Below are 27555 nucleotides of genomic sequence, written 5' to 3' on the forward strand. Positions count from 1 at the left end.
ATCATGTGAACCATGATCTTAAGTTCAAACATACAAACATAAGAATACATTGGTCCCACCATTCCCACCTTTTTTCTTTCCCTCTACAGTATCTCTCCTTACTACAGAGCTCCTCTGGTGACATGGTCAAAAAAAAAAATAATAATTATGGCCACAATATAGCTATAACGTGTGCACAAAATACTAATATGTGCACACAAAATAGTTATTTGTGGCCACGAAATTGGTATATCGTGCGCACAAAATACTAATTGATAATATTTATATCATTCCTGGGTGCTCGGTGGACTCTCAATGCCTCCCGTATTTCTGGTGACAGCTGCACATTGTAGAGCTCTGAAAGTTTAAACTTGATGCAGCTGACTTAAACATTACGCTCAAGCTCTGACACTGTCCTATGAAATCACTTTAGTCTTTGGCAAATCAAAGTGGAATGATTTTTATTGATCAGATATTATCTGTGGTAATACAGGATTGCGCAATTTTCTAATCAGGGTTCTATTAGCTGTAATATAGCAGTGTAAAACGGACTTCAGCAAATCAGGACCAAGCATAAAACATCATGAAAGTGTTAACATAATGGTTTAAAGGAATTATAGCACATTTTGTCGGACTGATCAATAATATAGTGAACTTTTAATCTTCTGTGATTTTATTGAAGGACAAATGTCCAGAGAACACTACAGACACATTCAGTAGTTCAGGCAGAGAACAACAACAGCCTGCAAATCAATACAAACTAGATTCTGATCACTGATAGGCTATATGTTCCCTTGGCAACGTGATACATACAGTGAGCGCTACTGTAACTGCATCATTTAATGCTGCGGTTCATATAGCCTATATATTACCTCAGCTGAGAGTCTGACACACATGATGCTACTTTCAAAAGGAGATGATCAGTGAAAAAGGCTTTTTAAGCTGATTTCAAGATGAAACTGAGAACAGAATTGGGTCCAGACGTAGGCTATTGCAGGTTCTAGAGAAGGTGCGCTCGATTTGCTTACCCAGCTGTCCAGGAATTATATTAATATTATTAATTAGTATTTCGTGTGCACATTATACCTATTTCGTGGCCACGTTACAGCTATATTGTGGCCACAATTGATTTATTTATTTTTTACCATGTCACCAGAGGGCCTACGGACCCTCTCTTCTCCTAGGACCTTTAGTACTTTCTGTGTTTCTGTCTACCACACACCTTTTTCTTCTACTCTTCTCTCTTCCATGCTTAACTCTGACTCAAAGGAGCCATCAGTTATCCTAGCTATAGTCTATACAATATTTTCTCCCTGCTACAATTGCTGTCTACCCCTCTCTCCCCCACCTCCTCTGTAGCACATTTTATTTCATATGGCAGGAGGCCCTGTCCTTTAAGTCCCCCATGAGGCTATATGGGTATGCAGTGCATTTGAAAGAGAGTGAATGATGAGAGAAAAAGCAAGAGTAAAAAAGAGAAAACTGTTGATTAAATGGACCTGTAGAGTGTCAGAGTAGCTTAAATGAATTCAAATTACTCATTCTTAGATGGATTATCCTTTCAGTGTGCACTTTAATTGGAAAATTGAATTACTACTGTAAGGAGTGCTTCATATTTGCTCTTGTCAGTTGGCTGCAGTGAGGCAACTACTCTTTTCAACAGTGACGTCTTTTGCCCTATTCAACTGGCGCACATCACTTGTTTTAGCTACACATGTCTATCGCACACTCACAGTAGGGCATAACTGCACTGACATCAGATATCATGGTCCTACCTGGGAGCAGTGCTGACATAAGCCAAGATGTATTGTTTTACTACACGGTGCAACAATACAGTCTGATCATGCAGGCAACCATTTTTAATGTCTTGCTATTCAGATTCAAAGTAGTTTGTCGCTCTGTGGTTTTGAGTTTTGATCCCCTCATACATTCCTTTTCCTAAGATCACCTGGCAGTTTTTGTTTTCTGGTCCATTCTTTTTTATTTATGCAAACTAAGCATTTCCTCCTGTCGGTGCTTTAAATTAAAGGGTTGTTTTACCCAATTGCAAAAACCCCAAAAAGTCTTCCTTCCCCTGAGTTGTATCTAGCAAGGCTGATTGTGTTGGTTTAATTTGCCCAAATTTAGAGAGATTTCATAGATATTATTATCCTGAGATTTCTAACACTACACTAAAGATTCAATGGAGATAAATAGAATTTTGGTGTCCTGTTTGCAGCAATAAAAAACAAAAAACATTTAACTCTACTACAAAAGAAATTGTACCCATTAAAACTATAGATATAGTGATGTATGTTGTTCTAGAAGAAACCTAACTACTTTACAGTAACATGGTATTATAAATACTTGGCTGTATGTAATACTGCATGTTCTGTCAAAATCAGTACAGTACTGCGTTTCATACTAAGCATTTCACTTGAGCCAGACAAACTCTCTTTCTGTACTGTATGGATTAGCAGTGCTGCAAAGCTCTACTGTATATGAACTGCCTTCAACTTCACATTCCCCCCAGGAGTGATTTCTCTGACTTACTAAGCTCCAAAATTGCCATCCCAGCTCAGAATATTACACATTTGCAAGCTGGGAGAGAAAACATGACGAGAGAGAGAGAGAGAGCAAGAGAGAGAGAACAAGAGAGAGAGCAAGAGAGAAAGAGAGAGAGAGAGATTAATTAATTAGGTCTAAATCTGCTCAGAAGAATGTAATGTTCATCCACCCTTAGAGAGTGGGACATGCAAAAATGGTCAGGAGACTAGATGGTGAGAGGGAGAGAAATAAAACAAGGGGAAAAAATATCAAGTCGAGGAAGAGCTGAAGGTGGAGTGAGAGAGTAGAAGAAGAGAAGGATGCAGATAAATGGATTGAGAGGTCAACTTTCTATGTGTGTGAAGAGAGAACTGGTGTATTCACAGAAACAGACAAGCACACACCCGCTGACTGACACACACACACACACACACAGAAGGTTGTTTCATCAGGGTCAGTACACTAGTGGGGGACAGGCCAGCCTGACCCAGAATCCTTTGCCTCAAGGCAAAGCATCATGGGGTTTTATTTTTAGTGGGGAATCAGTATAACCTCATAGTGGTAGGCCACACACACCCACACATACAGTACACTGTGCAAGCACAAACACAAATACACTAAAGGCAAGACACTGCATTGTACACACACTTTATCGCTATATGCAAACAGTACTTTATGTTCTACTTTATGTATTCCAAGTAACTTACTTTGAGGACATTGATAAATTAACCTTTTGTTTGTGTGTATGTGTTTTATTTGATCCTACAGGCCAGAGACGGACATCACCGCATCACTCCATGATCAGGTGGACAAACTAGAGAAGCATCTCAGGTACAGTAACACATTCACACTAACTTTGAGCTGTCATTCCATCCCCCATTCCCTCCAGTTGATGTAATTAAAATATCTTTTGGTTTTGGCCTTATCAAAACAAGGATTTTTAACAGCATTTTTCACATTTTTGTACATAATATGGACTAAATGAATCTTCATAATCAACAGATTAATTAATAATACTTCTTCTATCTATACATCTCTCTCATCCCTGTTGGCCAGCAATTCAAATTGCTGAAGAGAGCAGCCCTTCAGTTTGGTGATTAGTGATGCTTTGCTCTGGAAATGTTCACTTTGTAGGAACGCTTATTACTTCCCTCCCTCATAATGAGCCTGATAGAAAACACCAAGAAGGAAAGGAGACATCGATGTGCCGTCAGCACACACACACACACACACATACACCTAATATCAAAGGACCGCTGTGTGTCCCATGGTATTCAAACAGCCTCCGGCATTTTCTCTGTTACCGGTTAAAATCACCTGCAAGTCTCTATCTCTCTCTTACCTCCTCCCCTCCCCCCAGGGTGAACTTCCAAATACCGAGAAGTGATGAGGAGGAATAAAGGAGGATAAGGATGAAGGCAGGGCAGAGGGTGGGAGCCTGAAGGGAATGAAAATGTAGATGGTGATGATGATGATGATGATTAGGAGGAGGAGGGGGAAACAGCATCAGGAAAGCCTGTGTTAGAGTGTTGGCCTTTACAGACAAATATCCACACATATTTACATGTAGACACACACAACTACACGAGAAACACACACGCACACACACTCACCGAGATGAATCAGGCAGTAAATGCAAAGTGTCTGCTCTCACAGCGCCTCCAGAATAAAAGCTGTTTTCAGCTGTTGCCACTACCGCTTGCTGGCACATTAATATGTGCGCAGGGAACATGAAGACACTCCCACACACACACACATTAACACTCGAGCAAACACACACATACACATGGTTGTAAATATCAGACCTTGTTGTCTGTCTATGTCTCTTGCTCACATACACACATGCACTCACAGGCACCTGTTTACTATGGTAATGAGTTGCAGCAGAGAGTGAACATCTGTAGCAGCACGACCCTGTTGAGACTGGGGGTGCCATGCTAATCCCACACCAACACACGCACGCACACACGCACACACACACACACACACACACTCACACACACACACACACACAATATCACTCACTCACACTTTCTCCCCCTCTGTCAAATACAACTGCCAGCATTCACATCCTAGACACACAAACACACACACACACTTACAAAGAGGTGCTGTCTTGTTGGCGTGCCGTTTATCATGTTGCTCTTCAGTCTTGCTCTACACTTTCTCCATCTGCACTGTGGTTTGCAAATTACTTTCAGCTGCCAAAATAATGAACAGCTCAGAGAAAACACACCTTCTGTCTTTTTCCTGTGCGCTCTTTCAGGTTTTATTTGCCCCTGTTTTTTCTCCGTTGGCATTTCTTACCGTGATACCTCTACATCTGCCAATCATCCTGTCTACCCAATTTACTGAAATAATATGTTGATTAATGTGACCTGAAATTGCATGTCTGGTTTTGTCGTGCAATTTTCTGACTTTACATGAGTGGGTTACTGTGACACTTTATGGTTATACATATTTGTGCATAAACTTTATAGCGTGGTGGAGGTTCTGGAGAAACACGGTCTACAGAAGCCCATCTCATATGTGAAGAACAGTCAGAGCAGTGAAGAAGAAGCCCACCAGTTAATGGTCAAACTGTGCCGCCACACTGGACGCAAGTATGGGCTTAAAAAGACACACACATAAAAAAAGATTCCCATGAACTTGCAGCACAATATATTTACTCATGTTTGTGTGTGTCCAGAAACCCTCCAGTGAGCGAGACTGTGTGGAGAGGGCTGCTGCAGGATCTGCTAGACATGCAGCAGAATGTCTACACTTGTTTAAAACCAGAAATATGCCACCAGGTAATGCACCCCAGCAAAAAACAGCAAAAGAATATATTCAAATCATATTCTGTACCCAATTGCTATCCGGATTTACACGTTGAATAACAGCATTTGTACTAAAACATATAAGAAAAAGTGGACTAAAGTCCACTAAAGTGGATTAAATTGTCACACTAAATGCACATATCTCACCTTGAATAGTCCATAATTCACACATTGAGCTCCATATTTCCATCTCTTGAACCACTACCATGCAACTACTCAAATTATGTAAAGTCTTCTTTTTTCTTCTCTCCTCCCCGACTGCTGCAGGTCTTCGTGGAGTCTCTGCTGTGCTCCAGTCGCGTGGAGAACGTACGCCTGGCAGGGCAACTCATGCACTGCTCCACGGTATATTCATTATAACTCGTAACTGTATTTCAAAGAGTGCATTCACGCTGCCCATTGGGTTCTCCAAATATTACAAACACCTGTAATTAATGCCACAGTCTCATTGATCTCTTGATTTTGAAATGTATGCTTCCAGGTCAGCCAGGATGTTCCTGTCAGCTTGTCTTTCCGTGGTAAAGGTTATGCTCTGAAGGTGGCCTACAACAACAGCATAGAGTTAGCATTGGCTGCTGCCAGGGAATACTTCAACTCCTCCACAACGCTGACAGACCCCTGCATGGGCTTGGCCAGGTGAGAAGGATAATGAGAAGTGTTTGCATGCTGAAGAGAACCAATTTGAAATTCTGAACATTATAGTGAGTTTGACTTTTTCCAGAAAGGTCTTGCTACTTCTCACTTCCTTCAGGAGCTCCTTCAGATTTAGAGCCGAGCTTTACATTTAATTGGAATAGTTAATGGTTAAGGTTAAAGGTAGACATTCTGTATTGATGTAAAGGTAATTCATTACCATGTAATAGTGTTTGCATGCTGTCTGAGATGTCAACCTGGGTTGTTGTGATATATGAGAAATACCATTTATTTGTGTGTGGGTGGACGTATGTTTTAGTGCTCTCTGTGCCAACCAAGAGAAAATAATTGCATTTCATTTCCTATGTAATACATTATAAGAAGTTTATACCAAATGTTAAGTTTTGTGTGAGTGTTGCATGTCTGTTGCTCATTTCACATTACACAGGGGTCCAGTGGATGTCTAACCTTACCGTCTGTTCCTAGTGGGGAAGTAGGACAGTAATTGGGTCGTCATTCATTTATAGTAACTAACACAGAGGCCCCCCTCCACACACTTGGACAACATCATCCATTAGAACCCCCCCCCCCCCCCGTAGTGTGTGCATGTGCATCTGTGTGTCTGTGTTGTGTGTGCATCTGAGATATGAAATAGAAAGTAGTGTCTGAACATGTGCCCGTAGCTCTGAAATAAATAGTCTATGCAGACGGACTGCCTGTGCCCGTTAGATTAAAATAGCTACTCCACAGACATACATTTTATCTTGTGTACTAAATATCAAAGACACACACACTCGGACAGGTTTACACAAGGACAAAGAGACTTTGTTTAAAAAATTATGGGAATCCCCTCCAACTACTCAAGTGATCCAACACCATCAATCAGAAGAGAGACACTTTAACATGGACATTGATAGAGGGAGAAAACAGCTCCTTGAAAATCAATTACAAATATTTGAATTCACATATTTTCATTTAAAGCTGTACTAATCATATGAACAATGGGTTTAAATGAATATGAGTAGCACTATAGAGCTTTTTATTATCTTTCAGCTTCTTGTTTTAGTTTTATGGCATGCATCTTCACTGTTCTGGTTCGTCCTCACAGCTCTCATCAACACCGTCTCCACCCACAGTAGCCAACTGTTTTCAGAAAAAAAAGCTCTCCACTGCACGCTATCAGCCCAGCACCAAACAGCTGGCAGTCAAAGTCGGCGACTAGCATTTACGGTAGCTCCTGAAGTGCTTGATATTTCTCTCAGGAGTGGATAGCTTAATGGAGAGTAAATATTGGACGTGCATTTGCCAAATGGCTAGAAACATGACTCCAAATGAATTTTAATCAACAGTGTGCAGACGTGTTCTCCATAACAGCTTTATAAGGTGATAATATGTCAATTTTATGATTGTTTCAGTGGCAAAAAAAACCTCCAGAAAAAAACAACTGATGCAATTTTAAGGCTTTAAAAAAATCAGAAATAAAAACATGCCTGTTTCAGTAATGGAAAATAGACTTATTTGTAGTGGTGTACATGGAATACAGATTTACATTTATTTCTGTAGGGTTCTTTTTAAAACTTTTGCTTCCAGTCGGTCCCGGTAAGTTTGACCCACTATTCTCAAACTCAATAAAATATTTCTTATATATATCTTTTTATCTTGGCTTTTTAAACTTCAGACTAGTTATGGTTGTGGCTTACACCTTCCTGGTACTGTGCTAAGAAAGGATCAGATATTTCAGCAACTATATTAGCTGAATACATTTGAAAGAAGCCAAGAAATGAGCATTGAAGGGGATGATTTAAGTTGCTGGTTGTCTCTCCCCTACAGTATTTTATACAAATCATCTCTCAAGACCTTGAAATAGCAAAAGCAGAAGTAAAGAAAGAAAAAGAAAAGACTAGACAATGCACCATCTCGTATTTCCAAGAGGTGGCAGGTCTCAACTACGCTGTTCCATTGACCATTAAATAAATATTTATTTGTGCCCACGTGTGAGTTTAACAGGAAATAGTTATCTGCGAATTATCAAGTACATCCTGCGAAGTACACAGTGACTCTTGAAACTGAAATAGACGTTTTTCCATCGTCTTTTCTCCATACACTAACGCACACACCCCCTGCAGATACTTCACAGCTTGAGTACATAATCAACATGCCCTCCTTCTGTCTCTCATTCGGCCCTCCACAGCCTTTCCTCTGCTCTCATTTGCCAGGACAAACCTCTCGTTCCGGGCAAGAACACAAGCCATGCTCGAAGAGTGGGAAGCTGTGTGCCGAGTGTTTTGCAGAGTGTGTGTCCTCTAGTCTGTTAACAATATCAAGTCAGTCAGTTTTAAAGATGTGTGCTTTGGATGGCTTTCATTACGCCACTAGAGATTCTAAGACCCCCCCAATCTCTGTTAGTTGTCTTTGTTTGAACACTTTTAGGATTAAATAATACTATGGGTCAGTGTGTGATTCTTCATTGAATGCACATTCCAAGGACAACTTCCGTCTCTCCTTATCTGACTCAAGTGACGCTGTAGTCAGATTTCCTCTCTGAGCTGTTGTTTTATCTGGGATTTATGCTATTTGTAAATTAATCATTTTATATTCTTTCTTCTCTCTCAATTACTGCTGTATTTTGTTTTACTGCGTAATTGTGATATAAAAAAAAAACAGGCAAAAGAAGGGAGTACACTTGCATTTTAAGCAGGCAAACCACATTCAGTGCAGTTTTGCATATGCTAAGTGATGTGCTACATAATCCTATTAAGGGTAATGAGTGTGGATTGTTTTGCAAGAGAAAACTCCCCTGTTGTAGATCCGTCAAATTAGTCTAGACTTTGTAAATAAATCCATTTGAGTGGCCTATCCATATTTCTGATGAAGATGCTGAAACTTCACAGACTTAAAAGACTAAAAAAAACAAAAAAAAAACACTTTTTGCTGACAGTAAAAAAAAAGTCTATAAGTCAGTCTATAACTTTGCCAGCCTGTGCCAACATAAGTAAAACTCATTTAAGCCTTCCCACTCAGTTTGTCGTGCCATCAAATTAGTTGATTCTGCTTTACAATCAGTTGCTTGAGTACTATCCATAATGATTGAATGTGAGTGACTATTAATGCTTCTTCATACTTTAAAAAAAAGTGCCCACAATTCATTTGCTGTTGTTGTAGCATCTCCTAGCTTTAAGAGTAAATCACAATACCGCAGTCCGTAGCTCAATAAAACACAGTGAACACCTCTTAAGAGCAGAAGGACACAATATATCACTGTAGCCTTATTATATTGTATTTCAATATTAACAAAACTCTAAGATTGACTGAAAATGAATTTCAATTCCAACCATGATGTATCACTTTAAACCCTTTTTAATTCAAAACAATCTGGGATAGAGTGCTCATAGCGGGTAAGCGTTTTCAAATCCACTACAAAATCACATCGGAAATTCAGCTTCAACCTTTACATTGCAGTCACAACAAAATAGTGCACCAGTTTCTTCAGACTAGCAAGCAAAGCTAAACACAACATGAAACTACATAATGACAAACATGCCCTTATCAGCCAGGTGCTAATCAAACCAAATAAACAGTTTTGCGTTATGTGGCACGCACTTACAATGTTTACACTTAGGGCCTAATTTACTAAAGGTCTGCGTGTGTAAAAACGTGTGCAAACTTGACATCACCCACAAAAAATGTGCAAGCTGATCTACTAACGCAGCGCACTGAGGTTTGCATCTTTCAACTGTGCAAGATAATATACGCTGTCCATTTAGTACGTTTGCCATAATCAATATGTAATATGGGGCGTTTCAACCCCAGTGTGCAAAATACAGGGAGGAGATTTTTTGCGGGTGATGTCAAGTGTGCACACGTTTTTACACACGCAGACCTTTAGTAAATCAGACTTAGTCTTAGTACTGTAGATCACCCACAAAACGCACATAAACGACACACGATATCTATTGCACTGTGCACGCAATTAAGTACCCACTATTTGGGATCTCAGTAAATCAGGCCCTTAATGTTCTACTGTGCAGATTTTCACCTCCAAATCAGACAAATTATAACGTTACCTCAAGAAAACATCTTGGAAAACGAATAAACATGAAAAAAAAATCTGAACTAAGACATCTACAACTGTGTCTGACAACTGTGTAACAATAATTGATGTTCATGTATTTTGATTTCAGCTTTCCTGCCTTAACTTAAACTTGAACTGCCTTCATATTAAGTTCATATCATAAGAACGTCAACTAATATGTAAATAAATTCCCTCTTCTGCATCCAGCAAGGTTAACTTGGGGACAGATTAATATAGCTGATTAGTGGTCACATGTTCCTGCTTTAATTGGTTGTTTTTCTGCATCAGGGCGTGTCTCCAGCTGATCACAGACTGTCCTCCAGCCATCCAGGAGGAACTGGACCTCATCAGTGCCCTCAGCCAGCTGGAAGGCTTCAGCGTCAGCATCCTGCCATTGCAAGGTACAACGATGTGTGTGTGTGTGTGTGTGTGTGTGTATTTATAGCGGGAAAAGAAATGCTCAATTAAACACAACATGCTCATATTCCTGAATTTGGCATCTTAGAGTCATTCATTCAAGTGTTCTTAATTTAAACTCAGACTGAGCTCATATAAAGGTTGAAAGGACGCGTCCCTCACCCATGCAACATCCTACCTGTCTCCCTCCCTGCCATCAGTTCCACCATCCCTCCATATGTCACTTCTTCTTACCACTATACCTCAATATATGGTTATTTATGGATCAACTGTTGAGCAAACAACATCTGCCGGATGGCCTAATTAGGATTGAAATGTTTGGTGTCTACGTGTGTGCCGTGTGTCTAATTCCTCCCTTTCTCTGTCTCTCTCTCCATCCTGCATAGACACACATACACCTCTTTTTTTGCCCCATCTGTAAACTTGACCAATCAGTATTCACCTCCACACTCTTTCTTTCACTCATTTCTGGCTTTATATCGGCACCCTACCCCAGCTTTTTTTCCAGCCACTGCTCTCTGTTAAAGGGAAACAGTGAAGCCAGAATGAACCAGCTTGGCCCCTCATCACCTCACCTCTGAACCGAGTTGTTGTTAGCCCCTGAGGCCTCTGCCCCCCCCTTCCTTCCTTTGCCCTCATCAAACTGAGCTGCCAGCGTAAAGCACTGTGACAGAGAGCACAATGAACTGCCATCTCTCTTCCTCTTTTCCTCTCCTTCTTTATGTCCTTCCTTTCTTTGCATCAATTATCCCCTGCTTTTTCTTTTTTCCCCCCACTCCTTCATTGCCCCACTCTCTCAATCCTCTTTCCCCTCACACTCAACTATTTGACTGTTAGACAAAGTGAGAGCACAAGAGAGTTAAAGAAAGAAGGAAAGGAGGAGGAGAAAAAGTGGTTTAGGACAGAGGACAAAAACCTACAAGGAGAAGGGTGAAAGGAGGGAGTTGTATGGGTTTTGTATCAATGATTACTGTCTAATACTTATTTCATTGCTTGGAGCCAGACTGGCCCTGAGCAGGGGTCTGTATTGCCTGAACTGCCCTCATACTATTTATTTCTTCCAGCTCAAGGACTCACGCATACACACTAGATATACACAAAGAAATACACATTATTTGTCATTTTCACACCAAAAAAAAACCCTATCCCTTCACATACTCACAAACACACATAAGTATAAAGCAAAAGAATTTGAGCATAAGTAATCCATCTCCTACGGCGCCTTAGGTGATGCGTCACACACAACACCCTCCCCAGAATTCCCTTTAGGCCTCGCCTAAAGTGATGCCAAGCCATAGAGATTCTCAGCGGGGTGCAGAGAAGGCACAAAGGCCTGCGGAGGCACTTAACATGCCAATGCTCAGGTTTACAGTGCAGGTTTAGAAATAAATATGGAAATAGATTTCTGGAGTTTTTGAGCTCAAAATTCAAAAAAAAAAAAAAAAAATAAGAAACCTGTCAAAGAATCCCTGCTCCGAATGTGGAAGAACTGATATGCTGCAAGCTATTATATGTACAATTTAAATGCATGTGACTGGTTTTAAACAATTTGAAATAGCTAGGGGTTATGTCCTGAGATGGTATACAATGGTATCCCTCAATTCTAAGAGCTTTTTTCTTAAGTTGCTTTTCATATGTAGTGATTTGCATTATACTGGATTCATACTACCAGTGTTCTGTTTATGTGGGCTGTGTCTGTTTGTATTTTGAAAAGCCATTATTTACTTTTGTGGACAATAAAGTTGTGTTCTACTCTGTTCAATTCACAAGATCTTGGTTGACACGATTTAAATTTGTGTTGATTAATGATGACTTTGACAATGCAACCAATGTATCAGCTAGGCAAGTATAGTGACCTATACCAGCTTATTACAGATACAGTACATCAGCATTGGCATATACTTTATGTTGGCCAATGTGCAAAAGGAAATTGCAACACATTCATATTTTAGAAGATGCATTTGAACAGTAGATTCAATGTTACAAAATACAACTTTTAAATACCCTTTACAGTTATTTTATATACAATACAGTACAATACAAGTTGATTTGAAATGTTTATGATTCAAGTTTTTATTTTCTATAATAACTAAGTTTCTATTTGATCAAATTTTGCTTGTATTGCTTGCATTTTGTATTTAATATAACTGTCACTTTCATTAATAAGCATATTTTTCCAAATATAATAATGGTTAAATTTGAAGTAATTGTGCTGAAAAAATATCCACAGAAATAATAGTCTGCACACTGAATATAGCAAGTTCCCAGAAATAAACATTGATAGGGTCTGCTTCTATTAAGGCAGCAGCTGCCGCCATCATTGTAGATCATTTGCTACCATTCCATCATCTACTGTAAGCTGCCCAGATTGAATAATTAACAAAACATGTCTGACACCCTCCTCTTCTGCCCCCCAGTGCGTCTGCGGTCAGACCGTCTGTCTCTGATAAAAAAGTGCATCGCCGACTGCTCCACCGCCTACAAGCAGTCCACCACTCTGCTGAATCTGGCCTCGCTTCTCAGAGTTGCAGGTATGACAGCTGACACTATACTGGTCTCATCACGTCACTCTCGTTTTACTCTTTGAGTTTTCTCATGTTAAAAATGTATCTATTCAATATACCAGACGCTTCTCCGGTGGCGGTTTCGTGACAAAGCTCATGAGATTAAGTGAGAGGGACCGCCCACACGAGGCACAGAGACGTAACCCAGCTCGCGTGGGTACCTTCAGCGAGTGCAGTGACAGTTCTCACACTAGAGGGAAATTCATCTTCATGAGCGGCTTTGCAGCTTGCAAGCAAAAATCCATACTTAGGCACACACACATACACATACCCCGGAGGAGCGAGCAAATTTCATTCCCCAGACACATTGCTTGGGTGCATTTTAAACCTTTTTTCTGCGCTAAGGTTTCATGTAGTTTTGACAGTCAGGGATGGGTTCAGTACTAGGTCATTAAGTCAGCTACGAATACCAGGGTTTGCGGAAGATGAATGGATAGATGTCGTTTCTGAATGGCACCCCATTCACAAATACTGTCTTCGTTCAATTTACAGTCATTCATTTTTGATTAATGTGTATGGTAATTAATGTCATTTTTTCCCTTTCTGTCCCCATTTGAGCCCAAATCTCAGTCACTACTCTTCATTGATGATGACATTTAATAGAACATGTTATGATTTTGAAGCTGGTACTATTTCCATGTAAATAATTTTGCAGTTCTTGTGTCTATTGTAGAACTGTAAGGGTCTTTTGAAGCTCTGTTTACTGCCTCATGCATCTTTAATAACTAACTGACAAAAGTATTGATCCTCCAGTTTTTTTCATAGCTGACAGGTGCTGATAAGGGGGCATGATTTGTTGAATAGGTTCATGGTTTGTAATTTGTAGACAATATTTGGGAAGATTATTGACTACTCACAATGCTTTTTTTAAGGATTGGCATTGTCCAGGAGAACGGCTGATGCATGCAGCACAGTGCACAAGTAGTAGACAGTGAACAGTGAAACCTGGCAAGCATTTGGCTTTGAACAGACTGGAGAGAGAAAAGGTGAAATAAAACATTTTTTCAGGTTATTTCTCAGTGCACTTAAGGATGACTCAGCTTTTTAAGAAACATCCTACACACTCACGAACCTTACCAGTGCAGAAAAAAAATTGAAGTTCCTAGACTTAGCTTTTGGACGTCTCTCCATCCTCTCTTCTCTATTTTCTTCAGGATGGAGTGCAAACTCTTGACCGAGAGAAGTGTTTACATCTAACGGTTATTCCAAAAGGGATTTTCCTGTTTCTAATTTATTAGTTTTTTGTTTTTTTAGTTTTTGTGTGAGCTTTCCTATCTCCCATATTTGGCATCATAAACTGCAGTAGCAAACAGTTAACACTGCTGCAATCTGGCCATAAATGCAGAAATTGACACTGAAAGGAACAGTTGAATTATTTTAAATTTCTGCTTTAAATTATTTTAGTGAAACTATATTTAGCTGTTTCATAGTAAATGGGTCCTTTCCAACCCCCGACACTGTCAAAATAAATGGACAACTTGTAGGAAAGACAAAGATGTCATCCTCCTCTTCTTGTCCTTCAGTATGACATGAACAGTGTAGACAGCACTCTTCTGTCTCTATCACACTGTTTGTTTAATCTCTCTTCTCCCTTCAAGAATATCAGTTGGACTGTTCTGTGACTGTCTGTCTCTCTGTTTGGGTTGCTTTCCTTTCTCTTTTGTCCTCTGTCTCTTAACTTACTGCTCTAGCTCTCTCTCTCTCTCTCTCTCTCTCTCTCTCTCTCTCTCTCTCTCTCTCTCTCTCTCTCTCTCTCTCTCTCTCTCTCTCTCTCTCTCTCTCTCTCTCTCTCTCTCTCTCTCTCTTCTTCTTTCTCAGAGTCCTGTCACCAGCTAAAGGAAACCTGCTAACTGGCCTTGTGGCATTTCTGTGTCTGCACTGCTCACATTCAGTCAGCAGGCAGCTCTCACTGTGTGGTTTCGGGGAAAAAAAGAGACAGAGTGAGATGAGAAGAGGAATAAACACATTTTTAAATAAATAAATGCAGGGGGGAGGCTTTTGAAGGGCGCATAGCTCCAGGGCTTGGTAGTGAATATTTAATGCAGGTATCACCGGCACGCCCGTTAAAAAACCCTAAGGCTTTGGTTCCTGCCTCAGCCTACGTAAAACATTCAGTCGTATGGATTAGGGTTGAGAAAAAAAATTGTTTTTGTGTGAACGAATCAATAATTATGATACACCAAATAAGAATTTAATTGTGCTGACTTGGAAATGATCTGGATGATAATGTCGTCATCCAGTAAAGAGCCTCTGGAGTTCACGTTGTAGTCTAAGCTTATTAACTGGAGTGTTTTTTCATTTGATGTTTGTTTGACATTCCTCACCTTTTTGATCGGTCCGTCAAGGACAGGTAAAGTCTACAATTGGATTTCCAAGATGTGTGATTTGGATCCTGTTGAAATAAGGCCAGAGAATTTTTTTGATAAAAGCATCTGGTCTAAAAGAACACAGGGGGAACAAAAGGTGCGCCGACACACGCACAGCACACAAAAAGCTCCTCTATATTGGGGTCTTGACAGCTTTTGAAGACACCCTTTCACCAGTCACCCTGAAAATATTTGACCAATACCTCTTTCCTCCCCCCTCGCAGTACACATCGCATTTCTATCCGTTACTCAGTCTGCACACACACACACAGAAATCCATTGCCATCACATCTCAACCCGGTTCTTTGATCTTCAGTGTACGAGTTTGTTCAGAAGTCCTGTTTCTGCCCGTGCCTCTTTTGATCGCCCTGTCTTCTCCTTTTTGTTTATTGAGCTTCGACAAAGATCAAAGGTTGTCCTGAGCCGCCACATGAATGTTAACACCCCAACCAATCCCCACCAAGATATCACACTGACTTTATTCCTGTTTAGTGAGACAGCAAGATGTATATGTTTTTTTGAATATTTCATTTCCCTCTTTTAGACGAATACACGCTGCAATAACTTCATTAATGGTCGACACTGATTCATATTTAGTCAAGGGGGGAGTGGTAGAGCTGGTCAGGTGGTGCTGCTAATTTATTTAGATGTTTCAACCTTGTGTGTGTGTGTGTGTGTGTGTGTGTGTGTGTGTGTGTGTGTGCGTGTGTGTGTGTTGTCAGACAGAGATTTAATAAGAGATTTATTAAGCCAGTATGTGATATGCAGCATTATTGGATATGGTGTTTGTGTGTTGCACCTCTTTTCTGTTGATGTCTGTTTAAATGAATATCTGTGTGCGTGTGTTTGTGTTCCAGGAGATGATGAGACCACTCGAAAAGGCCAGGTGCTGACCCTGCTGGCAGAGCAAGCTCTCCAGTGTCTGGACTTCAAGGCCTCCTATATCCACTGCCAGGACCTCATGGCTGCAGGTATGTAGTTGACAATGGAGGACTGAGAACAGCAGCAGTTGACAGAGGTATCACACAATTCAATAAACCCTGATCCCCCCCCCACCCCCCCCAAATGTAGCTGTGCCTCCTGCTTGTCTACTCATCATTTGACCTTCTTGACAACACAGAAGTCTGTCACACATTAAACCACCAGCAGGGGCCCTTCTTTGTGGAGTTTGCATGACCACAGACCAAAAACATACAGATTATGTTAATTGGTGACTCTAAATTACCTGTAGGTGTGAATTGTTGTCTGTCTCTAAATATGTTAGTCCCATGATTTACTAGCGACCTGTCCAGGGTGTACCATGCCTCATTGTCAGCTGAGATTGGCTCCAGCTCCCCTGCATTCAATTTCACTGAGGTTCACTGGAATATTATAATGTCCATGTTATTTTTCAGTACCTTGAAGTAGCATTGTACTTACATCAGCATCTGTGTCTAGTGGGTAGATTGTAGACTGTCAAATAAATACAGTATAATTCATTTATTACTATTTACACTAAACTTGTGAGATTAAAAGAAATAATAAAATGAGAATAAAAAGAGACTAAGATGCATTTTCTTTTCAATCAAACTTCACTTAAACTTAAACCATAAACTTAATTTCACATCTAATAACTTTATAACAAAACATCTGAACACATATTAACTCTTTTCTCCATGTGTATCTCACTGACATGTGTTGGATGTGCATGGATTTAATTGGCTTTAATTAACTTCGTGTGATTTTCCAAGGTCCACTCCACTTTTACCGTAATAGCTGAAGAAGCTCGACCAGGTCCTGATAGGACTACGTCTGGGTCTGGACCGCGGTCCGCCCATTAGTGACCTCTGCTCTAGAGGATAAGTGGTAAAGGAAATGAATGAATAATTAATTTAATCTCATCAAATATACTAAACTGTCAATTTGGAACACTGTGGACTCTGAATCTCTGAATGATTAAACTCATAACTACAACCAAAATTAGCATATCAATAACTAGTAAAGGTTGAAAGTAGAGGTTGGCAACATTCATTCTTGTGCAACATTCAATAGACCGGCATGTATGTTTAAAAGCATTTCTTTAAAAGATAATAAAGTAAAACTATGTAAATAACATACATATACTTTACTGAAAACAGAAGTGCGTGTGATGAGGTGGAACAAAAGGAAAATGGTGACATTGAACCCAAAATGGTGGAGATGAGACAGTGCTTGTGTGTGTTTCTTTGTTCTGCCTCCATATTTCTTGTGCACAGCATGAACATGTATGAAACAAAGGAAGTATGCAAAACACGAGCTTTGATTTTCCCTTTCCTTGTTTGTGGCAATGTAAAGGTCCATTCTGTGTAGGAAACAGTGTCAGGTTAGGAAAGACATTCATTTACATGCAATACATAATAGTTACTGGATGTTTATCCAGTTCTATGAGCACATTTGTGAAGCATGATTAACATCAACCCAGCAGTGTGGTTACCAAATAACATAACTATGACAAAACATCACAACCACAAAGCTTAGTGAATAATGTTAATCAAATCTATACATGTACAATGAGAATAGTTAACCAGTCCTGTGCTTAACTGTGTAGTCCATCATACTATGTTATGCCTAGTAAACATTATCAGTCCATGAAGGAAGTTCCTCCATGAGCTTTGTTAGCTAGCGATTCTGTCAGTTGCAGAGCAGCCAGGCTGGGAAGAATTGTGGTTCTGATGTTAAATGCTGTGTAGTGTACCGATGATCACAATGTCCCCAGAAACTGCCAACGGAAAGTTGATAGTTGCCATAATAAGTGAGAGTAATAATGGCCAAAACTGCTAAAAAGGAAAAGACTCCATCCATCCATCCATCTTCCGCTTATCCGGGGTCGGGTCGCGGGGGCAGCAGCCTAAGCAGGGAAGCCCAGACTTCCCTCTCCCCAGCCACTTCGTCCAGCTCTTCCCGGGGGATCCCGAGGCGTTCCCAGGCCAGTCGAGCGACATAGTCTCTCCAGCATGTCCTGGGTCTTCCCCAGGGTCTCATACCGGAAAAGACTAAGGTTGTTAAATAAAAGTTAAATTAGTGATGAAAAAACAACATGCAGAATGACAGATATACTTAACTGAATCAGCAGAAGACACCAGAATAAATGTCACTGTGCTCTTTCAACCACAATTTTTCATTGATTACCATAGCTTGTGGCTACCACAATGGTGTCCATTCCAATGTTTTTCTATGGTTTCAAACCTTTTGCTTTGGACTTCTCACATCCTGTCTTCATGCAGGAGAACAATAATAAGGAGAGCTGTACCCTAGTATGTAAATCTAGTCCAGTATTTCCCTGAAGGTTCTTAGAGTAGTACTTAGACAATGATATTTTGTCTGTCCCCATCTCGTGTTACACCACTAAAAAATTTAACTGGAGAGGATTTCACCGAGTCTTCCCACAGTGCTGCTGAATAACGGGAGACAATGTGGATGTGAAAAAGATGTTGGGTAGAAAAGAAGGTGTAATCAGATAAGCACCAGTGTTCTCTGTCGGCGAATGTAGTGGGAATAATTCAATCTGTTTGTAGGAATGAAGTCAGGGTGGTGTGTTGGTTTTTGACTGATAAAGCTGGAACAAATGTAACACAGTTATTACAGTATGTCTGGCTGATATTTGCTTCAAGGGGAACATGTTTTAAATTTAAATACATATTAATATCCTGAGGGTTTAGAAGGATACACTATATTGTATATTCATATTTAAGGTTATTTCCTCTGCTGTTTTGTTCTACATATTCTTAAATTTCAGTTTAAAGTATGCTCTACCTTATGTTTGTCACAGTACTGTATGTATTTAAACACTTTTATCTCCTATCTGATGCCTTCATTTTCACATTATCGCATTATCTCTCTCTATTTCGACTTGCCTCCCCTACATATTTCCTTTCATCTGTTCTTCCTGCAGGTTACAGTCCAGCATGGGAGGTGTGCAGTCTGCTTGGCCAGTGTGAGGGCTACGGAGACCTGGACGCCCGGCAGGAGCTGTTAGCCTTTTCCCTCACCCACTGTCCCCCCGACAACATCCACGGCCTCCTGGCTGCCTCCAGTGACCTGCAAACTCAGGTTGCTCTTTCCTTTCTATTATAGTTCAAGATCAATATAGCTTTTCATACATCAGTACTGATTCTTAATAATAAAAATGTGTAAACAAACAACCATAACATATAATTGGAGAGACCCAGTCAATACTGACAATGTTAATAACATTAAATAACATTATATATAAAGTTGTATGGATTCTGAGCTCCAAGCCTAGCATTAGTGTTTCCCCACACATTCAGTCCCACTGTGATTAACCAATCTGGTCCTATCTGAACCTCATTATTGTTAGGGGAAGATATATATATATATATATATATATATATATTTCAATTCCAACAAGAAGATTTACCTTTTGTGTTGGTGTCCAATTTGCCTCAAAATACTGCATGACAACGTTAGAGAAGCAGTTAGTGCAGTTTCATGAAGAGCCCATAGAAGAAAGGGTTTGACAAAAACAAGCAAACAATTTGGAGTATTTCCCTTCTTAAAGAACAACCTTTTACATAAGTGAAAAAAGATATTAGCACACCAATATCAGATACTCTGTAAAAATCCCTCTTTTACCTGCATACTGTTAAACTATACCAGCGTAATGGAGGTAAAGATGGTTCAAGGAGTCAGTGTCCTTTTGAGTCAAGGAAAAACATTTTAGGGAAAAACTGGGGCTTCTGCTTTCTCACCTTTTAGTTGACCCAATTGTATTTACCTTACAGTTTATCTATCACATTGCTTGACTGAAACAACAGGTTATCTAATAAAGGACCCAATCTCATCCTTTGTTTTCCACCTTCTTCATGCTCTCTGTCCTCCAGGTGCTGTACCAGGCAGTTAACTATCAAATGGAGCCTGCTATTACAGAGAGTGGACCAGAGGCTGACACGACAGACTCTGTAAAGGTTTGTTTGTGTTAGCCTCCACATGTAAATCTGTGTATTTTTTTCTGTGCCTTTTCTTATATCTGCTCTTTGTCTGAGTTGTGGCTGTCCTTACTAGTCTTGTGTGGGTGTGTCTCTGCCCTTAAGATGGGTTTGTGTGTTTTCCTATTGCTCCATATTTGATGAGGTGTAAATCTAGTGTTAAGGTTGCACAGCTCTCTTGGTTTATTTATGCCTCCCTTCTCCTCCCCTTCAGCACCGCCAGCTTTATGATGCCATGAGTGGGTGTTAATGTTTCATGACTTGCATTGCATCCCCTTTTGTGTGTGGATGGGTGCTCATTTGAAGCTGTCTGTTGTCATTTTATTGTTGTATTGATGTCCCTACGCTCCACTCCTAAGCTCTTACGATGTGTGTGTGCGTGTTCTCTCTTGAGGTGTTCTTCTCGTATCTATATATTTGTGTGCGTTGTTTTTTCTTTTCTTTTTTTTTACTAAAATCTTGAGCGTATATGTGTTTGGGTCCCTTTCATTCCCTGACCCACAATCCCCTGCCAAATAAAGTATTGATGAAAGGCACTAAACGATTTGGCTGCAGCCCACTGGCCCTCTAAATGTGATTTTAAAAACCTTTCTGATTGTGTAGTAACTAACATACCATGAAGATCGGTGGGGCACAAGTATAACATAATGCAATTTGCAGTACAATGCACCATTCTATTTCTTCAATTTCTGAGGCAAGTTTCTATTTCTATTTCTATTTATAAATTAATCTCTCCTTTAATTCTCACAATTTTTAGACTGGCTGAGCAGTGTGTGCAAATATAGATTATTTTTTTCATGTCAATCTGGCAAAATCCTGCTTTACTTTACTTGCTTTACTGTTTTGTTCTAAAATTATAATAATGAAACTGTTTGATTCAACTGTGTAATCTTAGAGACTACAGTTAAAGAAAATCACAAATGAATCTACCCCCCATTTAGTCAGAGTAGTCTGCCTGCCTTTGTGTGCCTCTTGGCACTTTTTGTGCGTATTCAGTTTTGTCCCTTATTTCAAAAAAGGCAATGTTCCTACTAAGCTTTTAACATGGCTAATGAAAATTAATATTCTACTAATAGTTCCGTTTGCATGCAGAAGGTTTTCAGGGTTCCTCTCTGCTCCAGTACGAACGGGAATCACAAAATCTCTGCAGGCATTGAAGTGAACCAGTGAGGTGAAAAACATTAGTGAGCCATTGCCTAATATTTATAAGCGATATTGATGTGACTGATATTATAAATTTATAGTTACAGGAACAGTCAGTACCTACAGTAGGTTGTCCCATGATGTTTACAGCTGAGTGTGTTTGGTGCATGACACTGAGTCGTCACAGTCAGTCCACGGCTGCATGTCAGGAAAATAACCCGTCCCCTCAACACCCATTGTGGAGAAGGCACGCTCTGTTTTTCTAGCCTGTCCTGAACAGCTCTCCACTTTTCTCTCATTCCTCTCCTCTGTCTGCTTTCCTGTTCAAGTATAAGTCATTTAGCCTGTGCCGGAGTGAGTTACACAGCCAGTCTGTCATGCCCTATCTCAGCCTTGCAAACTGTTGGCTAGTTGATTTGTTTACAACGCACAGAGCTGACCGTGAACAGGCAAGAGGGCCATGTGATGCAAACTGTGGTAAAAACCCCAATTGAGGCGCATATTCTGAATGAGCTGTATACATGTCTAAACAATGCTCCTAAAACCTGAATAATATCAGTACATCCCACATGTCTTAATTAGGAAATGCCATATTTAGAATGAGGCCGGAATAACAGTGGAATATAGGGGGTGTGTATTACACTAATATTACGCTGGATTAGAGATGCATGACAAAAAGAACATTTCTGGTCAGAAGGAGAAACACATCTAGTTTTAAATATTTGAAAGACTTGAATGTCAACAGGTTTTTGGATATGTACAAATATTGCCATGCCGACCTTTTCAAAAAGGTGGTTGAGTGTATGAAAGAGGAAGGCTGTGTTTTCACAGTTGAAAAAATTTTGATGCAAAGAAGCAGCTCCAGCTGTTCCAGTTATAACGTGATAAACAGAGTGTGCACAGTTGCATGTAAACAGGAATATTAGTAGAATATTCATTTTCATTAGCCATGTAAACAGCTCAGCAGGAATATTGTCCTTTGTTAAATAAGGGTAAAAAGCTGAATATTTTGTGCAGGTAAAAGTATTCATTGTATGTCTCTCATACAAGGCTTAGAGGGCCCTGTTGCACCCTTAGCAATGTAATTCCCCCACGCAGTACATAAACAAACAGACAAACACATAGAGAGCCCTACTCTTATCAGGCCTCTCTCAGGTAGCTAATAAAAAACCCAGAATACAACCATATATAATACCACTCTGATACTCAAGAGTTCACAGCTCAAAATGTGTCCTTTGGTCTAATAACAATAGAGATGTAATGATGAGGAAAATTAAATGTTTAGAGGATCCTGCAGCATCAGAATGGGATAAATGAAAGCTGAGGAAATTTCAGTCAGTAGCTGCTACTGCAGAGATGCCAGATCCAACTATTAGAATAACATGGCTGTCTTTTTTTTTTTCCCCCATTCTGTTACTGCTATCACCTGCTTCACCCCAGGTCTGCGCTCCCACTGTGGGCTCCTCTGTGGGCACAGCAGGAGACTTGCTACACAGGACTACAGCTAAGACAATGGAAGTATTGACCACGACAGGAGTGACGACCAAGGCTGTGCTGACCGCCGTCAGCGATCACCGCTGGTGGAAGGAATCCCTCAACTACCTCCGGCCTCTGCAAGTAAGAACAGATTTACATCTTTTATGTATCAGCAGTGACGCTACTAATGAATGAACTCACTTACTTACTAAATGTGTTTTGTTTTTATGTGTTGTATTGACATATTATTATTATGTTTATGAGCATCAGCAGCAGTGGGTTGTAAAAGACACCCATCAAGCAGCAAGATGTATTCAATGTATGCTGCTACATAAAGTGTGTGTGTGTGTGTGTGTGTCTCTCGTGCTCCTGTTTCTCACACACCCTTGCTAACAGACCTCATCTTCTTCATCCAAAAAAAAAAAAACAATCAAGAACTCATCTCTTGCATAATTAATTGGCCCACCTGTTGAATATTTCAATGTCTGGTGGTTGTGGTCACAGGTTTCTAAGTAAAGAGAAAAGCAGAGAGAATGTGAATTGTGGGACAGAGAGAGATGACAGTGCTGTGGGCATGTTGTGAAAGTTTAATGATGTTTTGATGGCTCCTCAGGGTCATGATGCTGGGACCAGTAGTCAAGGAGGGGCGTGTGAGAACTCCAACCTTGAGCGTCAAGGCTGTAGCCCCTTTTATCAAGAAATCATTGATGACTCCTATGTAGACCTGGTGAGTGCCTTTTAGAACAGTGTGTCTCATAGCTCATTATTTTTTTCTTCTTTTTACATTTCCGCTGTCCTTATTTCTCCTTGTTACCTCAGGCTACTTTCTGAGGTTCTAGCAAAAATGCCTGAATAGGTTCATGACTTAAGACATTTAATAAGATTATTTTTTCCTCCAATGACTTATAAATTGCTACTAAAACAGTGTTGAGAGAAAACGAATATTGATTTCAGACTAAGTTATCTTAATGCCAAAAGCAATTTGGAAGTACTAACATAAGAGGAAAAGAAGGGTAAATGAAAATGGGAAGAGATACATTTAAGAATGATGGTACAAGGGCCAACAAAGCTGGAAATGTGGTGAGTTTCTTTGTGTGTTACATGGAGGGTGAGAAATGAATATCGTAGAAATCAAAAGGAAAAGACTGTCCACAGAAGAGAGTTATGGAAATAGAAAAGAGCAAAAGTAAGAAAAGGAGTTGTTTGACCTTTATGCCTAGAAAATGGTCGCCCTGGGCTATGACTGGGCTTTTTACTGAGAGACACAAATCATGTGGATAGCTAAAAGAGTGGACGCGAGGGGAAACAGAGAAGGCCGATACATCTCTTCTCATGACATTTTAATAGGCCTCTCCAAATCCCTTCCTCCGCTCCATCTCCAACATTCATCCATCTTCCATCATCCATCTACCAATAATGGCTCCCCACGTCCATCTGTCTATGAGCTGGCTGATCAATGGGATTGTTTTTTACCTTAACAGTTCCAATGAAGGAAGTGGAGAGGGAGGAGAGGCTGATTGAGAGAGAAAGAGAGACAAATGCAACATGACAGAAAGATGGATAGAGAGAGAGCGGCAAAGATAGACAGGGAACTTTCTGTGTTAAAGTGATAGCTCTAAAGCCAGCGAGAGCACAAATTTCATTGTTCACCTCTCAGACACTTGAGAAATAACTTGGCGTACAAGAAACCTATAAATGAATTATCAAAAGGCCCTGTGTTGAAACACTTTATTTGACTCTGAAGTTCATTTGTTTACTCCATCCCTCATTTGTCTGACTCCCTGGGAATTGAGACACTCAGTCAACTCAATCACATCTCCTTGTGTCATTTTCTGATCTGCTTCCCCCTTCTGTGGGGATTCCCTTAGAACAATAAGTATTATGTGTTCATCACTCTCTTTATTCTCTGTTATTTCTTTTAGAGTCAAGATGTGTATTCAGCCTGCAGAGACGTGCCTCCGGAAAACTTTGCTGAGGTTTTGCTTAGGACTGGAAAACTGGCTGAAACCAAAACTGAAGGAAAAACCCCATTTCCTGCTACAGAGGGTAAGCATCCACAAAAAGCCTACATGTAAGGAGACATACTGTACAGTAAAGTACAGATTAAGCTTACTTTTAACCCAGATTTGGTTGCCCCTATTTATTTCAGAATTGGGCTACAGTGTATTTTTGCCAGATTGTTTGACACCCAATTAAATGCCCAAACAAACAACAATCTGAATGGATTCATGGCATGAGGAAAATTTTGAAATTTTGGTGGGTTTCATGCAGTTTTAGCAGTTGTCTTGATTTGTTTTAATATTATTAGAAAGGTATATTACAGGTTGCAGTTACCACAGTGACTGAGAATGTGCTGTGCTAGAGATAAAACTGAACTTCAATCTAGAACAGACAAACAATGTCTGTATCTTTGTAGCCATATTTTTTATTTCTCGTCTTGCATAAAGTTACACCTCCTGTTTCTTTATTGTCAACATTTATTCAGGCATCTTGTTTGAATAAGACCAATCAGTGGTTTGAGGGTTCATTTTCTGTGTGGGCACCCATTAGTGTGACTGGTGGACTGATCCATACAGTGTGAATATAGAAGTCACATGTTTCAGATGTACAGAAAGGTCAACCAAAACATACAATGGAAAAGAAATTCATACAGTGTTTGCCCAGTTTTAATGTGAAAGCTGAAAGTGATGCAATGAATGTCAGAGTTGTCTGTAGCTGTTCACTGCATAATTTGGGGAAATCAGATCTTAAACATTGACCTTAATATCCAAATTATTTATTTTTCTGAATATTTTGTGCTCACTTGAGCCCTCACATTGATTTGGTAAGATTTCTTGTCAGCTTTTCCAGAATATAAAGTCCCCAAATCCCCAATAAAGTGTGAATGTTTTGAGATAGCATGAGGTAGAGTGAAGTGTTAGCCATTGCTCTCTATTAGTGAAGCTGTATTTGCTGAGAGTGCACCATGGTCCTGTCTGAGATTTCAAGAATTCAAGAGCTTTTATTTGTTACATATGCATACAATTGTGTATAGTGAAATGTTGTGGCAAACTTTCAGGCAGTGCACAATGCAAGTACAAGAAATTATAAAGTTAAGGTCATATTTAAAAAAAGCTATACGTGTATTTATGAATGGAAGAGCCAACAATAGAACAATAAAACAAACAAGTATTTAAATAGCAGATGCAAGCATACTATACAATATAAGCTGTACACATGGTTATAAAGTAAACAATGCAGATAAGGTGACAGTATTTAAATGGCAATAGTGTAAGGTAGTGTATAGTATAGTATAGTATAGTATACATAGGTGAATGCCCTTGGTATATTGCCCTTTTAAGAGTTTGTTGTTCATCGTTCATGGCTCTGATAACCTGTGGGAAGACTCTTTTCATCAGTCTCTTAGCGTATGATTTTTGGCAAATAGTCCACTGCTTGGGTGGTGGGGGTACTTTACTATCCTCCCAGCTCTGCTTACACATATCCTGTTGTATAGGCTCTGCAGGGCCATCCTGTCCTGAGAGGAGCTGTTCCCATTCTAGGCGCTTAAACTTCCCATCTCCATCAGTATATTCTGCACTGCAGCAGAGGGATGGATAGCAGGACATTTTGTGAGACCTTGAATGTTCTTGTCTCTTTTAGGTGATACAGGTGCTGTCTTGCCTTTGCCATCGCAGAGTCACTATGTGTAGCCCATATTAAATTATCTGTGAACATTGAGATACTTAAAGCTGCTCACCTTATCCACTGATGCCCCGTTGATTTGCAGTGCTTCCTTGCACTAGTTCCTTGGTATTACTGACCTTCATTGAAAGGTGGTCAGCCTGCAACAGGCCTGTCACCTCCTACTGATGGGCTGCCTCATCATCATTCAAGATGTGGCCCACTTCAACTGTGTCATCAGCAAACTTTATGATGGTGTTGGAGCTTTGTTTAGCCGTGTAGTCTATGTATGAGAAGTACAGCAGAAGGCTCACCACACAGTCTTTGGGGACCCTAGTGCTGAGGGCGACAGGGTTGGAGGTGTGTCCACCCACTTAGAGCACCTGAGGTTGCGTGGTCAGAAAATCCAGGGTGCAGGTGGACACAGGTTTGTTTAGATCCAGGTTTAGTCAGTTTACTGGCCAGCCTCCATGGGACAATAGTATTGAACGCTGAGCTAAAGTCTATGGACAGCAATCTAATATAGTCCCTTCCCCTGTTGTCAAGGTGGGAGAGTGTGGTGTGCAGTACCTGGAAGATAGTGTGATTGTTTACTAAACTCTCAAAGCACTTCATGGCTACTTAAGTATGGCTATAGGCGTTAGTCATTCATGCAAGCAAGAGAAGCAATCTTTGACACAGGCACGATAGTGGACAACTTGAAAGATGCAGGGACCTTGGACTGGGCCTAAAAGAGGTTGAAGATCGTTATGAACACTGGAGCTAGGATGTCAGAGTAGGACTTGAGAGCCCATTTGGAGATGTTTCAAACTGAGCATACGAGACATTCAGCTGTTCCACCAGCAAAGCATTGGTACTCACGAGTGGGGCTTGCTTGTTCTTATTGTCCATTATAATCCACAGACCCTGCTACATGTGCCTGGAGTCATTATG

The 27555-nt window shown here is 40.2% G+C and overlaps 1 protein-coding gene across 1 annotated transcript in view; it reads left to right on the forward strand.

Annotated features, from left to right (window-relative positions):
• The window catches only part of nbas (NBAS subunit of NRZ tethering complex), a 158229-nt gene that overhangs the window by 52615 nt on the left and 78059 nt on the right, over positions 1-27555 (forward strand). Inside the window, exons 27-39 of the mRNA XM_053336782.1 lie at positions 3274-3336; positions 4986-5108; positions 5195-5297; positions 5592-5669; positions 5806-5960; positions 10318-10430; positions 12864-12977; positions 16234-16347; positions 19287-19444; positions 20236-20319; positions 22924-23100; positions 23573-23686; positions 24882-25005. Coding sequence (XP_053192757.1) covers positions 3274-3336; positions 4986-5108; positions 5195-5297; positions 5592-5669; positions 5806-5960; positions 10318-10430; positions 12864-12977; positions 16234-16347; positions 19287-19444; positions 20236-20319; positions 22924-23100; positions 23573-23686; positions 24882-25005 — 1520 coding nt within the window. The remainder of the gene's footprint in view (positions 1-3273; positions 3337-4985; positions 5109-5194; positions 5298-5591; positions 5670-5805; positions 5961-10317; positions 10431-12863; positions 12978-16233; positions 16348-19286; positions 19445-20235; positions 20320-22923; positions 23101-23572; positions 23687-24881; positions 25006-27555) is intronic.

This window comes from Scomber japonicus, chromosome 17, assembly GCF_027409825.1.
Source record: "Scomber japonicus isolate fScoJap1 chromosome 17, fScoJap1.pri, whole genome shotgun sequence".
Lineage (NCBI taxonomy): Eukaryota > Metazoa > Chordata > Actinopteri > Scombriformes > Scombridae > Scomber > Scomber japonicus.